A 20,370-nucleotide genomic window follows, 5' to 3' on the forward strand; every position below is an offset into this window, starting at 1 on the left:
TTTTTGCACCAACATCAGCTACTGAGACAGACTTTTGAGCTGCACATAGCTCTTCCTTTTTCCAGTCCAGAAGAAGAGCTCTTTTGTCTCAAAAGTTTGTTTCTCTTACCAGCACGAGTTGGTCAAATAAAAGATATTACTTCACCCACTAGGTCTCATTAATTATTATTGTTAATTAACATTTTTATTCTGATGGTACTTATAGGCCAAGTAGATCAGAGACTCATTCTGCTAAGCCACAGGTGGGCAATAAAAAAAGGTGGCCCTCCAGAGTTAGTCCCTGCTGGGCCGCCACTGCTATATTTACCTGTGCCTTCACAGGTATCAGCAATTGTATCTCTCGTTGGCTGCAGATTGCCATTCGTGGCCACTGGGAGCATCAGGAAGTGTCACAGACCAGAATTTGCCCATCCCTGTGCTAGGCACTATACAAACATATAGTAAATTATACTCCCAGCCTCAAAGAGCTATAGGTAACCTATGGCTAACTCTCTGCACACTATCCTAAATAATTACCAGTCTTCATGCCAAGTTTTAGTCAAGAGCACAATTTTGTTTTGTTTTGTTTTTACAACCAAGTTAAACATAGTGAGTGATAATAGTGGTTTATAGTGGGGGTGCTGACAAAACTTCACTGAAGCAGCATTGACAATGCAGGTGTAATAATGGCAAATGTGCCCTTATCACAGCAAGAAAAATATAAGGTGTTCTCATTTTGCACAGAATGAGCTATTACTTATGTCTACCACAAAGAAATAGAGTACCTGAAAAAATACATTAAAGTTTTTTTTTTCCAAAAGAAAACTAAAAATAAAAAAGATCAGATGTGACTCAGGCTTTCAAACAATAAAAATAGCAAGATGAAAGAACTAGGTTGCTTCATTGCCTAGAGAAATGGCTAGAATCTTTAAAAAGTCTGAAACCTGATTGTGAGAGATTCACTTTTAAGGGCTGCTAAGAAGGTGTTGACCTTCGTCATTGATAGACAGGCTAAGCTTCTGTGCTTTTTGGCAGTAAAGGAAGTGATTAAGAAGTTATCCCATTGAAATGTCAACTGGAAAAAACTCTAGTTTGAATCTTATTGTAACTGTTGCCTGAACACATACGCTCACACATACACAAAATCTATCTGTAAATTTGAAAGATATATCCTGCTTTATTTTTACGTGACAACACTGGTATGTATTTACTTTTTGGATTGATCAGGACATCTGAAATCCGGTACAAATGCAGTTATGATAGTGGAAATTTAGCTAATGGCCTATTTGGTTTAGGGGTGGAGTGGGATTTAGATACATTTTACATTAGTAATATATATCTGTACTCACCCTGGAGAACTGAAACATAGATCATTGACCTGTTGGGATGACAATGGTGTAAGTACCAACAGGACCAAATGGGATTGCTTGCATGCTGTTTATGACTACCTCTATTTCAGCACAAGCATAAATGTACAGCTAAACTAGTTACAATTAGAATATTTCCAGAGTATATCCAGATGTCATGTCACTGAAGTATCCTCCATTTATCTGCAAGGCCCCAGACAACGGTTACTGCTGATTCTGGGAGACTCCAAGCCAAACCTGGAGGGTTGGCAAGCCAACTGCTCAGTAAGGTTGTCAACTCTGACTGAAGCTATTCAAGGAGATGTTTTCCCCAGCTCTGTTTGTTATGTAAAGTTGGCTCATGTTAATGCTACTGTTGCGGTTAATAGTGGCACTTATATACTGTCTTCTTTAGGAGCTTAATCCTGAAATGTCCAGGGTTTATGGCCTTGATCTTGCAAAGCATATAAGCATGGATTTAACTGGAAGTATGTGAATAGCCTCATTGTTTTCAACTGGATTACTCAAGTGCTTAAAATTGACCGCATGCTTTAAGAGCTTTGCCGTGTTTGCCAAACATAAGAACAGCCATACTGAGTCAGACCAAAGGTCCATCTAGTCCAGTATCCTGTCTTAGGACAGTGGCCAATACCAGGTGCCTCAGAGGGAATGAACAGAACAGGGAATCATCAAGTGATCCCATCTCTGTCACTCATTCCCAGCTTCTGACAAACAGAGGCCAAGGTCACCATTCTTACCCATTCTGGCTAATAGCCATTGATGCATCTCTCCTCCATGAATGTATCTAGTTCCTTTTTGAACCCTGTTAAAGTCCTGGTATTCACAACATCCTTTGGCAAGGAGCTCCACACGCTGACTGTGTGTTGCATGAAGAAATACTTCCTTTTGTTTGTTTTAAACCTGCTGTCTGTTAATTTCATTTGGTGATCCCTAGTTCTTGTGTTATGGAAACAAGTAAACAACTTTTCCTTATTCACTTTCCCTACACCAGTAATGATTTCATAGACCTCTATAATACCCCCCCCCCCCCATTTTCTGAGATGAAAAGTCCCAGATTTATTAATCTCTTATCATATGGCAGCCCTAATCATTTTTGTTGCCTTTTTCTGAACTTTTTCCAATACCAAGATATCTTTTTTGGAATGAGATGACCACATCTGCACACAGTATTCAGGATGTGGACATAGCATGGATTTATAGAGGCAAATACCGTGCTGGGATGTGAGAGACCTAGATTCAAATTCCCAATATGCCTGATTTGAAGCAGGAACTTGACCCTAGATCTCTCATAGCTCAGGTAAGTTCTCTAACCACCAAACCACTATGAGGAAAACTTTTTATCTGTGTTTGTTTAAATTATGAAGAAAAGTAATGGGGTCTCTTGGGAAATGACAGAATAACTTAATAGGTGCCATGTAAAGTGTCAGTATTATTTAGCGGTATGTGCTGTTTTCTTCTGATGTCAACTGGCAAAAGAGGGTGTTGAAGGCAGAATCTAACTAGCTGTAGAAAAATAAGGCTAGAATAGCAGGACTGGTGCACTGAATGAAGTCTATTAGGCAGGCAACTTGCCTTTAGGAAGGGTTTCTTAACCTTTACAAGAGCAGAACAATCAGTGAGCTAAAATTAGAAGATTTCAAAAATAATTTATGTAAGATTACTTCAGTAAAAAACACATTTTAAAAAATAGAGACCTTTCCACATGAAATTAGCTGAATGTATCACAAAAAAAGCCAACAAAATGCTTTGTTGTGGTACCTGGCAGTCCTGTGAATTATAGTGTTTGCGCAAGAAAGAAGTAACCCCAAATACATGGAAAGCTATACTTGATTGTACAGGTATAGCATAAATAAGCTCATTCTTTAAAGTCTCTAAGGGCTTGTCTACATTAGGAAACTGTTTCAAAATAACTAACATCAATTTAATAACTCCTGGAATAACAACATCAAAATAGCGTGTCCAAACTATGGGGTAACCTCAAAATTAATTTAAGGCAGGCTCCGTTCTTGTGGACACGCTACTTTAACTTAGAGTACCAGGAAGCACTGGGGAGTAATTACTTCAAATTACTTTGGGGAGTAGTTATTTTGAAATAGCAGCACTGGAGCATCCACATTACCTCTATTTTGAAACAACAATTTCAGAATTAGTGTTATTCCCTTAGAAAAGCAGGAGTACAGATTTTAAAATAACCAGCATATTATTTTGAAATAATGGGCTTGGTAGTGTGGACGCTCCACTTATTATTTCTAAATATAAGTGAATAAGGGGGGTTATTTCAAAATAATTCTCTAGTGTAGACCAGGGCTAAGTAAATTTAGAATAGTTGTCCTTCAGAAATGATGATGAATTGTCCCCATATGTCCATATTGATTCTTTATAAGTATTTTAGATTACTTTTGTTTTAAATACAAATCCTTTCTTTTGAAAGTTGCAAGAGTTGTATTTTAGATTGCTTGCTAATGTACAGAACCTGGTTTTGCAGTACACTGTTCCAAAATAAGAAATAGGCATTTTAACAAAAGTCTGTAAAGAAAATATTTAGCTGACAAAGATAATGATTTTCTACCCTTTTCCTATAAGTGTTCTTTATTGAGGCAGTGATTAAAATGTAGCCCAGCTGAGTTATAACGTACTTCCATAGTACTACTTAATGCCATATTAATCAACTTGAACACATAAAAATACAGTAAGACAAGAGGCTGGTGGCGTAAATCTATCTGATACATCAGGGGTCATTTCAGACACCATTCAGAGTGGAGAAATCTCCCGCCGGTGACTGCAAAAATATCAGTCTACATTTTAAAAGAAAGGACTGTGGCCTGATATTTTTATGCTTAATTATTTTAAATTTTGCTCATGAGGATAGTTCCATGGTGGCATCTCTGGCCTAGGGTTACCAAATCTCTAATGGCACAAAACCAAATGTTTCCCAGCTCTGCCCCTTCCCTGAGGCTGTGACCCCCCTCCATCCCTTCCTTGAGGTCCCACCTTCTTCACTCTATCTCTCCTACCCCTCTCTTACTTTCATTAGGCTGGGGCAGGAGACTGGAGTGTGGGAGGGGTTGAGGGCTCCAACTAGGGGTGCAAGCTGTGGGGTGGGGCCAGGGATAAAGGGTTTGGGATGCAGAAGGGGGCTCTGGAATGGGGCCAATTTTTCAGAGTGCAAGCTCTGGGAGGAAGTTTTGGTGCGGGAAGGACCTCGGAGCTGGGGCATAGGGTTCATGTGCAGGGGGATTCAGGCTCTGGGGTGGGGCTGGGAATGAGGAGTGTGGGGTACAGCAGGGGCTCTGGTCTGAGCCAGGGTGAAAAAGTTTGCTATGTGTTATATTTTAAAAACCTGGTTTTGCCCAAATAAATCACTGCATCTGTATTGTAACTACCATTTGTACAATCTATACTTGTATTTAAGCACTTTAAAGTGATGGTAAATGTGTAGAAGGTTGTTTACCTGTAATGTGAGGTTAGAGGCCAAACTTTTCTGCTTAACAAGCCATTCTCAAAGACGGTCACCATTAAATCTATTACAATTAAGGTTCTCAAAATAAATTGAAAAAATGAAAACAATTCCTTCTGCCTCCCACACCTCATGACTGAGTTCAGAAGAGTCAGCTCTGAATGGTAAATTTCTTTTAAATATACAGTCTATTATGTGAGCGAGGAGTCAGCTTTGTAATATAGTTCAGGCCACCTGTCTCTTTCTGAGAAAAGCAATGCAGAGATTAAGACTGAGCTGGATTCTGCCTTCTGTTATGGTGGTGTGATGTCTCTCTAGCTCCATCAGAATGGATGGACCCTTTGGCTTTAATGTTTTTTTAACTGTATTATGTGCCTCAAACCTCAGGGTGGCTTATGGGGGTCTATATACATGAGATAGGCCTGAATTATCAACCCAGATGTGAATGATCTCAGGCTTGGCTCCGATCTTTGAAATCTGTCGTTAGAATCCCTGTCTAATGCCCTCAGCAGTATGATTTCTGTCAAACATCCCTCAGCGCATGCCTGAGTGTCTGAAAATCAGGCAATGGTTTCCTCTTAAGGTGACTTTGAGCAGTCCATGGCAGGATAAATTGTGGGTCAATCAGCCACAGATGACTTCTGGGAAGAAGGGCCTGACCCTCCCAAACCTATTGCACTTGTAGCTCCCACTGAAGGGGCTGAGGATTAAGTCCTAAGGCTCTATGTACTTACTAATAACAATTTAGGGCTAGATTTTGTCACAAAGACACAGCCCAGATGGCAATTTAGTCCATGAAAGCTGCCGCTTTTGCATGGCATCTATGTCAACTTTAGAGACACTGGGGCCACCATTAAAAAGATACCCTTTGCCAACAGCTACCAAACAGTTTGTGAAACATCTTATTCATATATGCACAGAATAACTATGCTATCTCCCTATGTGCTAACAGCAGGTGAATGTTAACTTGGTAATGGATGTGCTGAATAAACATTTGCATTGTTTATTTTGCTGCAGTTTAGAATCCTAAACCTTTCCACATTTTCTCACAGAAGGATTGCTTTCTTCAATGAGTCATGGAGTCGGCAAGCAGCACGGGTTTGGGGGGCATCACAAGCAAGGTGTGCCAAAATGAAACTTCCTCACAAGCAAATGTTATTAAGGAGCCAGCCAGAGCGACCAACACACTGAATGATATTCCGGAAGCCCTGCAAGAGGTGAAAAAACACCTTGGGGACATAGCAGTAGAAAATGTAGTGGAGAGAATAAAAATGGCAAAGAATGGCAAAGAAAAACAAAGTAATGATTTAGACAGAGCAGGATTTAAGCGGAAATTAGAAAGTGAAGAAAAGCCAGCTGTGAAAAAAGAGGCAAGAATGTTAGAGCTTGATAATCAGTTAGCCACGGTGCCTCTGCCTCATATTCCTCTGAAAAGTCTAATGGATGTGGAAATAAAGTTGGTCTACATTGATGAGGAGGATATTACATACGAGTTCATTGGGTCCATGGCATCTACCAGCACACAATCAATGTGTCGAGATGTTGAAATAGTAGACTCTCTGAGTGCACCTAATTTCAGCTTTCTGCCACAGATTGACAAATGGCTTCAGGTAGCCTTAAAAGATGCCAGCACTTGCTATAGACAAAAGAAGTATGCAGTAGCAGCAGGGCAGTTCAGAACAGCACTTGAGGTATGAGCTTAAAATAGTATAGATTAATGGTGGAAAACTATGAAATGCAAGGCTACGATTGCACTGATTGGTTCTGACAACATCATAATGAGCAATGGTCACAAAACATAAGTGTGTTTGTAGTTTCATCAGAATCTTGAGATGTGGTTCCATGTCAGATCTGCAAACTAAGGGATATAAATAAATCAAGAGATTTGTGAGGCATTATAATAAACACAACAAAGCTCAAGTGATTTGTGGTGTTAACTGAACCCTAATGTACTGTAATACACTGTATGAGGGAGGAAAATTGACTGCTAGGATAAATGCATTGTTCCTGTATAACTTTATTTACTCCTTTATCCCACAGAAAGGAAGAATGTGGTTAGGGCATGAACCACTCTAAGGCTATGTCTATACTCGCAGCTTCTTGCGTGAGAAATATGCAGATGAGCAGGGCTTGACAAATAATACAATCTACTCGCCCGTGGCGAGTAGATTGTAACCCAGAAGAGCTGGGTTTGGGCGAGCTGCGCATGCGCAGAACGATCTGCGCATGCGCAGATCACCAGATAGTGAGGCTGGTGAGCGGGGCTCACCACAGTTTGGCGAGTCCTGCCAATTATGGACTATCACTGAGCATGGACTATCACTGAGCCTCATTTGCATACCGAATGAGCCACCATTTTTGCAGAAGAGACTCTTGCACCAGCAGGAGCTGTCTACACTGGCCCTTCTTGCACAAGAAAAACCCTCTTGCACAATGCCCTTATTCCTGAAAATAATCAGCATAGCAGCATTGCGCAAGAGGGTTTTTCTTGCACAAGAAGGGGCAGTGTAGACAGTGCCTTCTGGCGCAAGAGCGTCTTCTGCAAAAATGGCAGCTCATTCGGTATGCAAATGAGGCTCGGCGATATTCCACGCTTAGCCTTATTTGCATATTTCTCTCTCAAGAAGCCACGAGTAGACATAGTCTAAGATCTGGGTTTGAGTCCCCACTTTGCCATGATGTGATCTAGTGCAATAATTTATACTCTCTCTTTCTCTGCTTCCATTCCACGCCTGTACAATGGGCACACACTGCAGTAATAGGGACCCCATATGTAATAAGGATTCATTTTTCTCCTTGTTCATTGCCCCTACTATCCATCTTTAACCCCAACTTTTTCCAGTTGCCTTATCAACCGATTCTTGTTGGGCTTCTTCTTCTTAGAACTATGCAAACAACAGGTTTTGTTTTATTTTAGTGACCAAACCAAATAAAAGAAATAATTATGGGTCAAATGAAACACTTTATTTCACTTTTGAGATGTTTAACTTAAAGCAAAATTCAAAATAAAAAGTCCATTAGAATCAAAACACTTTATCTTGAGAATGTTGACACAATGTTCTGATTTTGGAGAAGGAAGAGAATTTTTCTCTGCTTTCAAACAAAACACTTTTGTGAATTTTGACATAAATGTGCACTTAACATTTTAGATGAAAAATTTCACCCAATTCTAATTGTTATTTCCTTCTTGTTGGGGAAAGTGACATCAGAGGTAAATAAATCAATAATTGTTCTCTACTTTCTCCCTTAATGAGTTGGCATCATTGGTTACAAATATATTATCATATTTTAATGATAAACTAAATCTTTGGATGCATCACTGAAAAAAAGATATTTGGAGTCATATTTCACTCACTGAAACTGGATCAGGTCTGCAGAAGCAGAGTGACCCCTTTCTTCTGCTCCCATTTACTGTATAGTAAAATTCTCTTGTTCCCCTGAATCCATTAATCTAAATTATTTTCATATTCTTTCCAATGTAATAGTAGATATTTCACTGTCATTTGTTGCAAGACAGACATCTAAGGGCTGCTGGACTGCAGTGAGTGAAAAGAGAATAATTCTGTTTCCTTACCATCCAGGACAATGAGTTCCAGTCTGCCTACCAGTAGATGGCGACAGGAGTAAAGCAACACTTTTGTTATCTCCCTTGTCCCATAAAAGGGATCTTGCTGAGTTGTTTTCCTCTTGTAGCAGATATGCCTGCCTGTATATAGCTCTTTCAGTGGTCAGGCAGCAATTTTAATTTGATGATTTCCACCTCATCTGTCCAGTCACTTGTCTTCTGCTGGGATTAGACAGGCTGTCAAGTGCTTTTCTGGGAAGACTTTCAGTTTGTGTGAAGTTGTGTTTTTCTCTCTTATTCCTTGGAGCAACTCTCTGGCGAGGTGACTCCTGGCAGCTGCGGGATCCTTTTTTCTCCTAATCTGTCAGGAATCAATCTGCTAGATAACAGCCCTCTGTGGATATAGCCCAATTTTTCTCATAAAGCTAAGAGACCAGAGCTTCAGTCTCAGTGATAATCTCAAAATCTCAGCTGCTGCAGTCACAAAAGAAGTAAGATCTTGGCTAAGATTTTCAAAACTGAGACAGGATTTTGAGAGACTATTCTTAGTTTCCCACGTGGAAACACCTTGATGGAATCAAATCTTCAGAGGTGAATGCTATACACTTTCTAAAAATCAGGCTTCCAAAATTAAAGTACCCCTAATCCCTAGTCACTTTTGAAATCTTTGCCATGCTTGTGAGTGATGTTGCAGTTTCCCCCTGTATTATAATTTCCTAAATGAATGGAATAAAAGGAGGAATTCCTGGGGTGCTGACACAAGTAGACTGAATTCTACTGGAACAGAAGAATAAGAAATTTTTTTAAATCTTTAGAATTCCACAGCAGTGCAAAGTCATGCCCAGATTTCTTTGGTGCTGCCAGTCTCAGTTAATTATATTGGAAATCCATTGAATTATAACTGTGTAATTCAAACTGTGCCAGGAGAAGTCATGGTTCATAATAATCATACAATGGGCAAGGAATTAGATGTAATCAGATTTTAGTTTCCCTGTCGTGTTTCCATAATGCTGCTATAAAACCGACATAATCACAAAAAGCACCAGTTTTTTTACATCTTTATCAGATGGATATACAGTCTCTCATGCGCTTGCTCTTGCTCTCTCTCTCTCTCTTTTAAACAATGAAAGATAACAGAAATTGGATTACAATTGCTGGGAACAGGCTATGATAAACTGTTTGCTTGTGTGCAGAATCAACTTTAATGATGGCATCAGTCTCTTAATCATTAGTGATTAGCCTGTTACTCTTTGTATCATCCTGCAGCCAAAGACTGCATCAGAAGTTGTGATATAGCATTTTGAAGGTAATGCCTTCAGAGGTTCATATGGTTGTCCTGTAAAGCTTGAATGATGGCTTTTAGCCTCACAGATAAGGCAAGTTAGTCTTGCCTTCTTTTCCAATATTTAATGCAAAATCTTATCCATAAAGGACCGTTAAGTATTTGGCAGCTAGAAGACATACCTACCCTAATGTTAGGCTCCTAAGTCATATTTAGACTTCATATCAAGTGGTCTGACTTTTGAAATTGCCAAGCATATAGCAGAACTTACCTCTCACCACCCCCTTAACTTCACTGAGCCATCATCTTGGCCACCATCATTATAAAAAGGTATATATATTTCTATTATGGCTTCATGAAGGCGGACAGGAAAATGTTGATTCTCCATAGAAGCCATTTTTAAAAAGCAAATTATTTTGAGGGTGATGTTTATTGACCTCTGGCTTAGCTTTCCAGTAGCTAAAGATTAATCTCATATTTAGACCCTTATTTAGGCACTGTATTGAGCAACTCAAGGTGATTGGAAGCTGTAGATATTTAATCCGTCCCATCCTGCAAATGCCCAAAAATTTTCTCTGTGCTTTATAATTACGTGCAAAAAACATAAGTATATAAGAACAGTCCTACTGGGTCTGTTCAGTGGTCCATCTAGCCCAGTATTCTGCCTTCAATAATGGCCAAAGCTAGATGCTTCTGAAGGAATGAATAGAATAGATCAATTATCGTATAATATAGTCCCTGTTGTCTGATTCTAGCATCTGATAGTCAGAGGCTATGGGACACCAAAAGTATGGGGTTACATCCCTGACTTGGCTAGTAGCTACTGACAGACCTAATTTCCATGAATGTATGTAATTTTTTTAACTGCACTATAATGTTGGCTTTCACAAAATCCCCTGGCAAAGACTTCCACAAGTTGACTGCGTTGTGTGAAAAAGTACTTTTTTTCTTTTTTTTAAACCTTCTCTCTGTTAGTTTATTCTGATAAAGGTTGAGGCATGTTTCCCTTTACAAAATCTATGCTGATTCTTCACAACAAACTATGTTCATCCATGTGTTTTTTAATTCCCTTCTTTATTTCAACTTCCACCAGTTTGCCTGGTATTGAAATTAGGCTTACTGCCCTGTCACTGCCATAATCATATTTAGAGCCTTTTTTAAAAACTTATGTCCTCCAGTTATCTGGTGCAGAAGCTGATTTAAGTGATAAGTTACATACCTCAGTTTGTAATTTTGAAATTTTATATTTTAGTTCCTTCAGAACTCTTGGGTGAATGCCATCTAATCCTGGTGACTTATTATTGTGTCGTTTATCATTTTGTTCCAAAAACTCCCCCTCGGAAACCTGAATCTGGTTCCTCAGAAATGTTGTCCCAAAAATTGACACAAGTGTGTGAATCTCCCGCACATCCTCTTCAGTGAAAATCAATGCAAAGAATTCATATAGCTTCTTGTCTTCCATGAGTGCTTTAGCACCTCAATTGTCCAGTGATCCCCACTGATTGTTTAGCAGGCTTCCTGTTTCAGATATATTTTTTAAGAAATATGCTGTCAGTCTGTGTGTCTTTTGCTAGGTATTTCCCATGGGCCTACCTAGTTATAGTTTTACACTTGACTGCCACTAGATTAATGACCATCCTGGTTAAGATTTTTCATGAACATGGGCCAGGAAATTCAAAGCAAGTGAGTCACGTGGCACCTCAAGTGAGGCTCCAGCTGCAAATCAATTACAGAGACTACTCAGATTTAAGGAAAGAAATTATTGTTTTATCCTAACATAATCATTTGTTTATTTTGAGTCTGTTGATTATTGTGAAAAAAGCATGTGCATAGCTTTAAGTTCATGAACATTTCCATTGGAGTCAAGTGCCATCATAACACAAACAATAAAGAACAATAGCAGGTATTTTGTTGAAATATTCTTTGCTCACCCACTTATATATTTGTACAATATCAATCTCACCTGTCTCTCTATTAGAACGGATTGCACTAGTGACACTGGTATTTCTTGGAGAATGTCCTATGTACTAGCTAGGGTTGCCAGGTGTCCGATATTCTACCGGATAGTCCAGTATTTGTGCTCTGTGTCCGGTAAAAAAAATCAGAGAATACTGGACATGTGCAATGTCCGGTATTCTCTGATTTTTCCGGCTGAGCACCAGACGGAAGTCTAGTGTGGGCGGGGGGAGTGGCTGGAAGGCAGGGCCACGATCGGCGCTAGGAGCCTGTGATTTCATAGAAGCCTGGAGGGGGTGGGGGGAGTGGCTGGGACCTGTGCAATCACAGGCTCCCAGCGCCGATGGCGGCCCCGCCTCCCAGCCTAGCAATCCCAGTTGGGAGGCGGGGCTGCGATCACCACTCTGGGCGCTTCAGAAGCCTAGCCAGGGTGGGGAAGGGGGGAGTGGCTGTGAGTCCCAGCCACTCCCCCCGCTCCAGCAAGGCTTCTGAAGCGCCCAGAGCGCTACCAGGTGGGGAGTCCCAGCTGGGAGACGGGGCCACGATTGCTGCTCTGGGCGCTTCAGAAGCCTGGTGAGGGCGGGGGGAGTGGCTGGGAGTCTGCCTCCGCAAGGCTTCTGCGCAATCACAGGCTCCCAGTGCCAATTGTGGCCCCGCCTCCCAGCCAGTGAGTCCCAGCTGGGAGGCGGGGTTGCGATCGCCGCTTATCCTTTTTTTTTCTTTTTTCTTTACCAAAAAATACTGGGTGTCCGGTATTTGCACACATAAATGTTGATTTTGAATATCTAACTCCAAAGTTGTCACATTTCATTAATCAAAGAAAAATATTTAGAGAAGAATTGAATTTAATGTCTCATTCAGAGACTCTTGTATATTAGCTGGTATGCTATTGATCAACACAGACATAATAAAAGTACCATTATCAAGAGAAGAATATGTTGCTTTTCACCATTTCTACACTATTTATTAGCCATTAAAAGAATCAGAAAGGATTTTTGGCTCTATTATACTTGATCTGGGGGTAGGACAAAATGATGCTTCCTTGGAAAACTCTCATCATTGGAGCTTAAAATTAAGTGGTTTCCATCACTAGCAAGGAGAACACTTGAAGAAACTGGGGCACTTGTCTTTATATCTTGACAATATGGTAAGTGGAGAGGAAAGGGCTGTAAATGTACCTTAGTTTTTGGTCTCCATCTGTTGGAACAGAAGGAAACATCTGGATTGCTATGAGGGGATATGAGAAACAACTCTTCCACTTAGCCAAGCTCTACAAAGCCCTTGTGTCAAAAAGTATTATTGTAGCTATTTATTAATAACTTAGCTAGCAAGAAACATGGTACTTTTGATGTGGGGAAAGGGATCAAAAGATCTGATCTGAAATTAAGTTTCCCAGTATTAGAAAGTGTAAAAATCTACTGTGTGTTTGCAAGACTTTGTCTGTCTGAGTGTATGTTCATGCAGCTGCCTGTCTGTTGGTTCAAGTGTAAGAGCTAGGATTACCAAATTCGATATACAGCTTCCTCTTATCATGACTTAAAGCAAGGTAAGTGTTTGGTTGTGCCAGGAAACTGGGATGTGCCTAGAATGGGATTGCTGCTCATAAAACCATACAGAAAAGAGACAATCACCAGACAGGTGAAAGGGGTGGGCTGTCTGGGTCTGCCCAAGACCTGAGCTCCCCACCACCTCCCCCCAGGCACACCTTCTCCCCTGATTTGTATGGGAACATTGCTGGCTGTTCCCCTTCATCAGGGAGTGAGGGAAAAGTGCACAGTTTGCTGCATTCCTCACTCAAGCTAAGGAATGCAGGGGGCAAGCAAACCTGGACCTGCCCCAGCCAGGGAACATGCACCCCTTCCCAAGCAGTGCCCGCTGAACTATCCCTAAGCTGCTGTGTTGAGAGCGAACTGGGGTAGTCCTCTCTCCTCAGGGCAGCCTCCATACTGAACCCCTGAACCCAACAACACCCAGAGCAATGATTTGCATGAGGCATTTTCATTTTCTTTTCCAAAAAAAACAAAAATTAATTGAGTTTTAAGGACTTGAGCAATGCTACTAGTGCTTCATGGTGCAGTGTCATACAACTTTTAAAACTTTAGATTTTACACTCTCTTGACCTGAAAATATCTTTCTCCTGGTCATTAAGCATAGAATGAAACAATGACAATAAAAGAAGTGAACAACTACACTGTTACTTAAGAGCACCGAAAGAATCCCACAATATTGTGGTATATACAATATCCAGCTTTTGATGTGTCTCTGGGATAGGAAATTCATCCCACGAGTGAGGTGAAGACCTCAAATAAAGTGTCATTAATTCACAAGAGTGCTACAGAGGTCTTTTTCATGAGCTGAATTATTTCCATATTCCACAGATGGCCATTATGGGCTCTGCTTCTATGACACTGAAACAAGCATTAGTGTCTTTTTTTTTTTTAGTACACTCTCTGATTTTAGATTAACCCACTGTGCGACTTGCTGTTGCCTTGTAAAAGAAGTTTTTGCCAGGGACACTAGTGGTAGAGTCGGAGGGGGAGGTTCTGCTCCTGGCCCTATGCTTACCCCCCAGCTCTTGGAGTGAAGTGGACAGTGAAAAGGAGGCTAGTTTTCAACTCTCCCTCTATTCAAAGTGTTCCCGTACCACTATCTCCACTTTCTCTACAACACCAATCTTAAAGGCCAGACATTTTGGAAAGAGAGAAAATTAAAGCAGTTGTGTATAGTGGACATAATTACAAATAGGCAATCAGCTCTAACATAGCCTCCCATCATGTGGCTTATTAGACATCTTCTATGCAAAGTGAGGTATAAAGCAAAATTGAATATCTCCTAAATGGCTGCAAAACTTACAAAAAAAACAGCAGGTTAATCTGAAATAATGTGGTCAGATAGTGTCTGCTAGGCACCGCTGGCCTGCATGGAGATAGTGTAAGACCCCTCAGCTGCAATGGGCTCCTTGGGAGGCATTGTGCACGGTGTCTGCTAAAGCTCTAAGGGAGTGCACCCACGGCACCCTGCTTGGATACATGTTGGACATGTTCTTTTCTGCAGCCAGTTAACTCTCCTTGCCTGCTTTGGAGGGACGGGGGCAGCCATGTGCTGCCTTCTCCTTGTGTTCCTGTCCCTTAGGGCATGTCTGGTGTCCCAGGGAGTATATAGGAGACTACAATTGTGGCTAATTCATTCAGAGGCATGAAAGAGAAGAGAGGGCATCTCCATAATATTTCTCCAACCCCTCCACATTGTATCCCTTAAGAAGCCAGCCACAGTCTGATCCCTATGAGCTGCAAAATCCCACTAAAAAGTCAGCCTCTGTACTGTATTGCTTTGCAGATCTGAAATCAGACCCTGATTTTTTTAACATCATCATTCCAGCAGCATGTGGGAACCCCATCCAAAGATCAAGGACCCATTGTGCTTAGCACTGCAGAGACAAGAAGTAAAAAATAGCCCTTGCTCCAACATGCCTAGAATCAAGATGTTAAGTTTACTCTCCAGGAGTTTTCATCCTCTAGTAACAAAGCTAGTCCCTAAATGTTTCCCAGGTTTACCCTGTGTCATAATCATGAGGGTTAGCCAGGAGCCTGGGGAATAAGGGGTTAACATACCTAAGCCAATTAGAGTTGGCCAATAGGAATGTAGCTAGGAATTTCAAACTGGGACAAAGGAATTTTAGGGTTTTTCCTCCTTTGTCTCTGGGGCAGTTTCTCTGTAGCTACTGAGGGAGTCAGACAGAATGTCTCCCTCCAAGAATAGACTCTTCACTCTCCTGTAAGTAGGGTAACGTTTAGATAAATCTGTTAGGTTTTATTGTTTTATGGTTTGGGAAATGGGATCTGATGTCTATGCATTTAAAAATGGGTTTTGCTCTCCTTGATAATTAAGCGCCTGCCCCTTGGTGGGTTTCCTCTCCATGGGTATGTCTAAACTACAGGCTTTTGTCGACAGATACTGTCGACAAAGCTTCTGTCGACAAAGAACGTCTAGACTACATTCAGTTCTGTCGACAAAGCAAGATGCTTTGTCGACATGGCAGTGTAGACGCAAAGGACAGTTTAGATGCAATAACGCTTTCTGTCGACGGAACTCTGTCGACAGAAGGCGTTATTCCTCGTAAAATGAGGTTTACCAGCGTCGATAAAACTGCTGAGTTCTGTCGACGGTATGTCGACAGAACTCAGCAGTAGTGTAGACGCAGGTTTAGTTTTGTCGACAAAAGTCCACTTTTGTCGACAAAACCCTGTAGTCTAGACACACATGAATATATTACTTTGTTACTTTTCCATCTAGTCATTATGTTTGCAACAGGAATATTATGGTGCTAATAAAAGTTCTTACTCTTTTCTTTTTATTAACCTGGAATTGGTTAATTTTTGTGTCCTGGTTTGTACTTTAGGGGTGAGATTTTCCAAGTGATCTCTCCCCTGATTTTCTTATCATTATTTGGGTGGTGGCAGTGGAATTTTTATCCCCAAAATCTAGGTTGTTAAGATTTTGGGGGGAAGTTTTTTACCAAAGCCTAGAAAGATAAGGTTTTGGGGTACTTTTGCAGGCCCCCACTTCTGCATTTATCATGCCAGAGTGGGGAAGGAGCCTTGACAGACTGCAAAGTCAATACATTGATTTTTTTCCCTCACTACTACTATTGTTTTTTGTTGCTGCAGAAGATTTTTAATCAGGGATGTGAAACTTACAGATGGATCAAATCTAGTTTGTGGAATGGAGTGAGATTCTGTTGTAAGGGTAATTCCCTTATCTTTTCATCACTGAATTTGAATCTTTATGTCTTCCAGGCATTTCTAGAGTGCCTGTCACCATGGTAGAGCTAAAATCTGCACAAGGAATCGTTCTCTGCCCTACTTCTTGTTTGAGCCGATATTACTTATTTGGAATGCTATACTGTACATGAATCCATAAAAGAATGTACTTCCCCAGCCAGATGTGTACCAAAGCAAAATCCCTATCCCAGAAGGGACAGGAGATATTTTATTATCATTTCAGAACAAAGCAGATCATTTATTTTATAATTAATTCTAACTATCATCCTTATATGCTATTAAATTATTTACCTGGAGGTGACATGTATTCAAAAGTGCACAGTATTTTCCTATTTCATTGGAAATATTAATAAGAAAAATAATAGTTGTAAAAAGAAGTCACCTTTATCTGTCACTTACAGCTGAATCTTCTGCTGTTCTGTATGAGACACAGGTAAATATATCACTATGATGTGGTCCATATAGTGGTCTCACAGAAGGCATCATACAGAAAAGGAAGGGTAGACCAATGGTTGGCACAGTAGCCACAGATACGGGTTCAATTCCTTGCTTCCACAAGCTTCCCGTGTGATCTTTTAGTTTCTAGGACTCCTGGAAAACAAAACGGGATGCTAGTACGTCCCTACCTCACAGGATTGTTATGAGGATCGATATATTAAAGATTCTGAAGTACTCAGCTACTAGAGTAAAGGCAGAAACATAAGTACAATAGCAGGTGGTTGTGTTTGAATAGACAGCTTATAGACCTTGCGGGCTGGGAAGGTTCTCTCCTGTTTAGTAGGATGGAACAACCTCTAAACTTTCTTAAATGTTGCACTGAAATGCGGTGGCTCCAACAATAAGAAGGTCCTGTTATGGCTTTTGACTAATTTATTTTAAGTAATATATTATTACCTGCATTTATAAGTCACGCAGCCCACTTCTGAGAGTGTTTTCAGTGAAACACCAGTTATGGGTGATTCACCAATTGCAAACTGCCAGACAATTGCTAGATTAGTCATAGTCATCTCAATAATTCAAAGAGACCCCAAAACACCAACCCCACCTAATTCCATAGGCCTGACTTACCTTCTTCCCAAGTCATTGCACAAAGGCAAGGGTAAAAGTGTGAGCCTTGATCTATGGTAGGTACTTTTATGTCCCTATCAACATATTACCTGAGCCCCTCACAGACACTAAGGCAAGTGCCTTCACTGTCTCCCAGGGATATGGTGAAGCATATTTGTCCCTAAAATTACAGACAGGGAAGTAAAGAGAGTGATTAAGTGACTTTCCCAGGTTTACACAGAAAGTGGTTGACACAGCCAAGAACTGAAGCTAGTTCTGCTTTGGCTCATTCATGCTATCAAGGTGCTCCCATAAAAAGTTCCCTGTCACCAGTGTCTGGGAATTTACATGTTGACACAATTAATCAGAGCACCTGGGCTAGTGACCACTGTCTGGAAGGTGCATAATAGGGCATAAGGGTTGTTGTTTAATTTGTGGCTGAGGCAAAATGGCTTGGAAACATGGTGACATTCAGCTTAATTTGTAGGAAGAACTCCCATGTGGGTAAGGACGGAGAAAGTCTAAATATCAGCAGCATAGATTACATAGCACAGACAGGTGGTGGTAATGGTTGAGGGTGTTATGTTTTAGTATTTTCTACCTGAAGAGTCTTTAAATCAAATTGCTGCACACTTATACAGACTCCTCCGAGAAGAGAGCTGAAGAAGCAGGCTGAAGTGGGCTCTCTGAGTTGGTAAGTGTTCATAGACTGATTGGAAGGTAACTTTATCTATGAGGACAGTTCAGAGAAAATGTTATTAAAGTACTTTATTTCCATTTAGAGATTCACACCAGCAGACGCAGACAGTAGACGGTGACAGCTCTTACCAAACCCATTTGTTATTTCACACTCTCCAGGGCTGAACAGGAGTAGGATGAATATAAGTGCTGAAAAGCTATACACATGTGTGAAGCAGACAATGAAAGGCGTGGGTGGGTGTATTCGGGCTCTGGATGCTGTGGGGGAGGGCTTTGGTTTTGTTTGTTGATAATGCAAGTGAGATTGCCAGGTTTCTAATGCTTCACACTGACAGCAGTATTCAGAGCAATGTTCTCTTTCGAATTTACCATACCACACACATTACTGAAGTTGTGGAAGCAAGAGAGGCTGGCTGTCCAACTAACGTTAGCGTGATATGCTGACACTGCTTCAAAATAACTTCCACAAATGATTGCCATTTGCCAGTTCTAGTGAGTTGGCCCTCCAAGTGACACAATTAGTTCCGTTTCTCATTGATACTACCTTATGACTTGGTTTGGTGCATTTGCATATAGCGGTAGCTAATCCCCTGGTGTCAAAAGAGTGATGTAGCCTGGTCCCTTCCTTCTTTGTTTAATGTTCATGTCAGATCTCAAGTTAACTGGGGTTGGCCCATGATCAATACTTGATCTGAAAGCTACTTATTGTCAGGGCTTGCGGAGGTGCAGCGAGTCCCGCTCACCAGCCGCGTGGTTCAGCATGCTGTGCATGCGCTGACCGCGCTGCGGTGCCGTGCCGGGCTATAATCTACTCACCACGGGCGAGTAGATTACCTTAATTGTTGAGCCCTACTTATTGTTATGTTCAGGCCAGCATTTGAGTTGGCAGCCTGTAGCCCCAAATACCAGACACCACATCAGATGACGGCTAATCACAAAACTGTATTCTCAAAGGCAAACTCTCCCTGCAGAGGTTAAGAATAAAATGGAGTCCTTGCCCTTGAGCTGTGTCATGGAGCCATTGCCCCTTCAGAATAATTAGGACTTAACTGGCCCATAATAACACTGTGGGCCACACTTGGGAGCAGTCAGGGGCTCTAGCTGGTGCCTCTTTAGAAACTGAAAGGGAGCAGCTGAGCTAGAAGAGGGCTGCTACATCAGTATAAAGGAAAAGTTGCTTGGCAGGAAGGGAAGCCCATCTGTGTTCTCCTTACAGAAGGCTTTCAATTGTCATAGGCTGCAAGGAGCCCACAGAGGGTAGAGAGGGCCTCTGTGGGGGAAAGCCCTGGATGAGGGCTTGGTGTTGACAGTGAGTTCCCCAAGGACACTGTTAGGGACCCTGGGGAAGCTCCTCTTATTAGGCTCCAGAAAGAGAGCCAGTATAGGCCTCCAGACCTAAGAGTCCAAGAGGCAGAAACTAGCCTCTAGGAAAGGAGTAAGAACAGAGGCACTGACTTTTTAATGGGTTGGGGAGTGCTTCACCGCTGCTCTGCCCCAGACCCTGCCTAACTCCACCCCTTCCTCCAGACCCATATCCCAACGTCACCTCTTCCCACTTCTGCACCTCCTCCACTCCACCTCCACCCTCCCTCTTCCCACTCCATTCTGCCCTTCTCCTGAGCAGGCCTGGCCCTTGATGCCCCCTTACTTCATGGAACAGCTAATCACAGCAGGCAGGAGGCACTAACAGGGGTGGCCCATCCATATAGGCGAACTAGGTGGTCGCCTAGGTTACCGAGTTATATAGGGTGCAATGGGGCACTAAGTGGTGGCTCAATATTATTGGGGGGTTTGGAGGTGGGGGCACCAATTGCATGGTTCGCCTAGGGTGCCAGTTGCTGGCAGCTAGTCTAGGGCCACTCTGGGGCACTAGGGGAGAAGGGAGGAGCTGATCAGCAGACTGCCATTGGCACCCACCATTTTTTTCTTGGGAGTGCATCAGTCTCCGCGCATCCCCCAGAGTTGGCACCTATGAGAATAAGAGAGATCTGATAGAAGAAACCTCTGGGAGCAAAATAGAATCCCCTGGAGGAAGCAGGGGACATGCAGTGGATAGATACCACTGGGAGCAGGTTAGGTTCTTGTGAAAGAAATCCTGAGATGGGACTTTTAAGTGGGAGTAGGGAGATCCTAGCGTTAAACTGCCACGGTGTCCTTGGGTGGGATTTAAATGGAAAAGAAGGTGAGGACTGGTATAGTGAGAGTGAGGTGGGTTATTCCATGAATAGTTGGCTGGG

At 41.7% G+C, this 20,370-nt stretch overlaps 1 protein-coding gene across 1 annotated transcript in view; it reads left to right on the top strand.

The window, feature by feature from the left end:
- SPATA16 (spermatogenesis associated 16) overlaps positions 1-20,370 on the top strand; it is a 162,023-nt gene that overhangs the window by 22,239 nt on the left and 119,414 nt on the right. Inside the window, exon 2 of the mRNA XM_025190469.3 lies at positions 5,856-6,494. Within this exon, the coding sequence (XP_025046254.3) occupies positions 5,880-6,494 (615 nt within the window). The 5' untranslated portion in view covers positions 5,856-5,879. The remainder of the gene's footprint in view (positions 1-5,855; positions 6,495-20,370) is intronic.

The sequence above is a fragment of the Pelodiscus sinensis genome, chromosome 10, assembly GCF_052426305.1.
Source record: "Pelodiscus sinensis isolate ZL-2025 chromosome 10, ASM5242630v1, whole genome shotgun sequence".
NCBI classification, from domain to species: Eukaryota; Metazoa; Chordata; order Testudines; family Trionychidae; genus Pelodiscus; species Pelodiscus sinensis.